We start from the raw sequence: 5,209 nt of genomic DNA on the forward strand, positions 1-5,209 counted from the left end.
AAAAAAAAAAAGAGAGAGAAAACAAAAAGGAAAAAACTAAAGAGAATAATTTTATAACAAGGTTACAAGGACATGGGGATGATGTGGGTGGGTAATGAAGGGTAGAGCCGTCGGGTACTCCCTGCACTTTTTGGTTGAAATTGCCTCTATAGCATCTTTTGAAATGTTGATTCCTTTCTATGAAGAATTTGTTTTTCATAACCATTGGTTTGCTGAATTGAACTTTTTTAAGGGGTGGGGGGCTTGATCTGTTTCAATTTTTTTTTTTTTTTTTTTTTCTTTAAATTAAAATTTACTATTTTTTGGTTCAAAATTTATTGCTATCTCTGGATTGATTGCTATTACATTAATTTTAACAGTGGAGAAACAGTTCGAAATTTTGACAGTGAATCCAGCGCAAATCTGAAACAAGTGACTCGCCATGTGATCAAAGCACCTGATCTGAAACTTGGTGATAGCAGTGGTAGGGCTTGTAAATTCATGCTAAACAAGGAAGAAGGCCAGTGGAACCTTGCCAACAGAACTGTCTTGGAAGGGAAGGTCATTGAGAGGTGGGCGGTCCTTGATTTTAGTTCGTATGATCGAAGGTTCAAGCCTAACTCTTTGATCTATAATAAGTTCGTACAGAAATTAACAATGCGGTGCAAAAAACTTGGGATACACATGAAGAATCCTCTCTTCCGTGAGCTCTCTGATATGCGTGTGCTCTCTGATACTGACAGGCTTCGTAAGCTCCTTAATCATGTATATGATGAGGCAAATCACAGGTTGCAGATTCTTGTTTGTATTATGTTAGACAAACATCCGGGTTATAATGCTCTCAAGTGGATTTGTGAGACACAGGTTGGCATTGTGACAGAATTGTGTTTGAGCAAACAATGCAACATGGGTAAAGACCACTACATGACAAACCTTGCTCTTCAGATCAATACAAAGCTTGGAGGCAGCAATTTTGAGCTCTTTGACCCTATTCCGCGTCTTGAAAGTGATGATCATGTGATGTTTATCGGGGCTGATGTCAATAATCCTAGTCCAGGTATTGCATCAAGCCCATCTGCTGCAGCTGTTGTTGCCACTGTAAATTGGCCTGCTGCGAACAAATATGTGGGACGGTATCGTCTTCAAAAGCATCGAACAGAGAAGATTGAAGATTTTGGGGAGATGTGTTTGGAGCTTATCAACAAATATGCTGAGCTCAACAAAGTGAAGCCGAAGAAAATTATAGTGTTCCGTGATGGGGTCAGCAACAGCCAGTTTGATATGGTTTTGGATGAAGAATTAGTTGATCTCAAGAATGCAATTCATTGTGATGGGTATTCACCAACTATCACACTCATGATTGCACAGAAGCGGCACCTAACTCGTCTATTTCCCATGGACAATAAGCAAGGAGTCCGTAATAGCAATGTTTTTCCAGGGACAGTTGTGGATACAACCATTGTGCACCCTTGGAAATTCGACTTCTACCTTTGTAGCCACTATGGGATCTTAGGAACAAGCAAGCCGACTCGCTACTATTGCCTTCATGATGATCACAGTTTCAGTTTAGATGACTTGCAGCAGTTGACATACAACCTATGCTACACCCATGCTCGATGCTCAAAACCTGTCTCCTTGGTCCCACCTGCATATTATGCCAACACTTTGGCATATAGGGTGCAACAGTACTATGAGGCATGGGAGGCAGCTGCTACTGTTTCATCTTCAAATTTTCCACTGCAATTCGATTCAAATATCTTCAAGCTGCATGGTGATCTTGAGAACATCATGTTCTTTTGTTGAAGGTACATGAATGGATGCAGTCCACCAGTCAGGTCCAATCTCCTTATCTATACAGCCCTGTGTGGTTGAGGAGTTTGTGCGTGAATCTAAAAGTTTCTACTTTAAATTTATAGGGATCTAGTTTACTGTTAGGGGCCAAGTTTCCCTAAACCATGGTAAACAGATTACTATTCACCTTGGGTGCTTTAAATGCATCTAGGGGGTATTATGAGGATTTTTGGGGAAGGTACTAAAACCTTATACAGGTTTGTGAACCCTAGGATGGAGTGGTGAACCTCTCCTTACTCCTATGTTACCTTTACCTTAATTTCTTTCAAATGGTCTAATAAGCCACAAACATTTAAGTCTTTAGAGTTTAGTAGTCATGGATTAATACTTTATGATGATGTGTGTAAGATTCTGATAGTCTTGTGAATTGAGACTTAATGTCAGTGGTTGTGGTATTTCCTTTGAGTGTGGTGTTTGAAAAGATTGTGTGTAATCCAGGTTATGGTTAATGATATATGAATAATATGATGTTTGCTTTATCTTATTTGTTGTGTAAGCAATATGGTTATTGCACAGTGTGGATTGAATAATAGTATGTTTTATGAAGTTTTTAAGTTTCAAAATTTTCATCTTGAGTGGGACAGCTTTTGACCCTTAGATTGCGGCACCCGTCTTGAATGATATTTTTTCTTGCTTTGACCTTTGCAAGCTGAAACCCCGGGGTTCTAGATTTACCTGGTCTAACAGGCAAAAGCCTCCAAAAATTTTTGGTAGAAGAAGTCCTGGATGGATGTTTTTGTTAACCACTCTTGATCCATTTTTTTTCCAAATGCTAAGATTACTAAACATCCTGCTTCTGGATTGGATCATAACCCTTTCTTTCTCTCTTTAATTGGTTCCAGGCAATCTTTTAGAAAACTCTCACTTTCAAGATGCTTGGACTTTTCACTTGGATTTTAAGTCTGTTTTTCTAAAAGGGACTGAAATATCAATTCTTCTCTCCCTTATAAACTCTCTTGCAGCTTGGAACAAGGATGTTTTTGGTCACATTGATCTTTTTAAGAATCATATTCTTCAGACTGTTACTTTCTTGGAGGATGAGGGTTCTGTGTCCCAACTTAATGATGTATTGGTTAATCTTCAATGGGTTTTTTATGCTGAGGAAAAATTTTGGTTTAAAAAAATCTAGACATTTCCATGTGTTGGAGGGGGATCGTAACATCACATCAGATTTTATCATGCGATCTCCTTCTATTTCCTGAAGGTGGTCGAAGTTTTTTGGATGCTCCGACTTCACCTCAAATTTAAAATGTTTTTTTCAGAAAACCTTGTTGAATGGGATCCTTGTGAGAGATATTTTGCGAAGATGGATTAATATTGATCAATCTAGCCCTCTGTGCAGAATGGAATCCAAGTCGATCGCCCACATTTTTTTGTGTGTGACTTTACTTACAGAATTTGGGCAGCTGGCCCTCTTGGGTTTAGACCAAAAAATCTTCATTTGCTTACCTTCACGGAGGTGATTGAATATATATATATATATATATATGCTAGTAAAGATACACGTGCAAATGCAGGTGTAGCGGAATATAATTTTTAGTGTGCTGTTTTGTTTTGAGTCAAATTAGTGTGTATTTATGAAGAAACGTCTTCTTAGTGTCTTTTTGTCCGGAAACATTTAGGAATAAGCCCTACTTTCATGGAGAATAATTAAATATGGGTTTCAACAAATGTTCTAGTGCAGGTTTTTTCACCAATTTCATGTAATTTCGTTGAATACTCCTACAAAACATAAGATTAATACTATATTTTTTACACATAAAATTTCACTTTTAAATATATCATCCAACCTCCCATGGCGTACATTCAATTTAGCAGCGTTAGGGTGGTTTATAAGGACTATGATCCCAAGTTCAAGTAAAAAGGTCATGGTTCTCTTCTGAGCTGAAGTTTTTCGGGCAAGTTGTTTAATTGCCACCATTGGCTTGCCCCATATAAATACCCTTTATAAACTGCTGGATAACGATTTTATCAATCAAATTTTCTACTCAATCATAGAGGAAAGAAAGGGAGATGAAAACCATAATAATAAAAAAAAATAAAAATAAAAAAAATAAAAATAAAAACCAATAGGTTTTGATAAGGTTCTTTTTTCTCATAAATAAATGATGCAATGGTACATTCCACAATCCCACCTGATCTTATGATCCTAGAATGAGCTTTACTCGAAAATTCCATGATGGTCAACCCACTCAAAAAGCAATTTATTTAAGATAAAAATAAATAAAATTTTCCCCTCTTTCTCTCTCTCTCTCGCACAAAGGCATCATCCTTGCCGTTCACTCTCTCTCCTTCTGATATACGGATCATAATCTATCTTCTTCTTCCTTCACCCAAAAAAAGAAACCTTACCCTCTCCCACACTACTATTGGCTGGGTGTGGGGATTCCCTAACATGTTTCGGGCATAGCGATCCTTTTGTGCCCTTCAGTTATATCTCAAGACATCAAAAAAACATTAACTTTTGAGATCTTTCGATCATCTACTTGATTATAAGCTTAATTGGTTTTGATAAGACCACTATGCCCATTACCTTCCCACTGAAAAAGGTGGAATATATATAGTAACATATGTAATTGATAGAAAGTGGGAGATATGGTAACTGTTTGTGGCTTCTCTGTTAGCTCCCTACACCTTGTCAATGTTGGGATAAGAAGGATAACAACCAGAAGGACACATAAGTTAGTTTAGACATTCATATCGTCCTTCTTTTTGTTTTGGTAAAAGAAATTTTTTCAAGCTGGCTTGGCCCTCCTCCTTCTCCTAATAATGGTAGAGAGAGAAGTATATTTTCTTTTTTCTTTTTTTTGGGATAAAGGAGAGAGAGAGAGGGGTATACGTGGTGACTTTTTTTGCCTAGTTTTCAACTCCATACCCTCCATTATATTAGTGGCTTTTTGTCCATCATGTTAAAAAAAAAAAAAAAAAAAATCAGATCGATTAAAACAACAGCAAATTACGGGGCTAACCCGACAGTTCCAAAGTATCAATTGCAACTATTTTAAACTGTGAAAACTAACCATACCAATCAAAAGCAGGATTGAAATGATGGAGGATGAGAAAAATTAAAGTAATCCATTTTTCCTTACTGGGTTTAAAAAGAATGGTTGCAGCAGTGGTTGTTTTCCGCAGCTGAAACTTGAAAGGTGTTGTGGTTTCTTGAGTGGATACTGCAAAGCATGAAAAATGTAAATCAGAGTCAATTAGACACATACATTCAGTCATTCACAACCATTAATCAAGGTGATTCATCTGCATTAACTCTTCCAAATAATAACTCACATACACATACATTAAATACAGTTTCTCTTTCAGTTCAGCCTTCAGTAACCCCCACTTCAATTTATATGAAACAAAAGAAGAAAAAAAAAAAAAAAAA

General features: G+C 36.9%; 1 protein-coding gene across 1 annotated transcript; it reads left to right on the forward strand.

Moving 5' to 3' along the window:
- The first annotated feature begins 7 nt into the window (after positions 1 to 7).
- Positions 8 to 2,314, forward strand: LOC122079569 (protein argonaute 2-like). Its single transcript, XM_042646148.1, has one exon. It carries the CDS (start codon positions 481 to 483, stop codon positions 1,780 to 1,782), a length of 1,302 nt encoding a protein of 433 aa, XP_042502082.1. The 5' UTR covers positions 8 to 480; the 3' UTR covers positions 1,783 to 2,314.
- Positions 2,315 to 5,209: the final 2,895 nt, after the last annotated feature.

Source organism: Macadamia integrifolia, chromosome 5 (genome assembly GCF_013358625.1).
Source record: "Macadamia integrifolia cultivar HAES 741 chromosome 5, SCU_Mint_v3, whole genome shotgun sequence".
Lineage (NCBI taxonomy): Eukaryota > Viridiplantae > Streptophyta > Magnoliopsida > Proteales > Proteaceae > Macadamia > Macadamia integrifolia.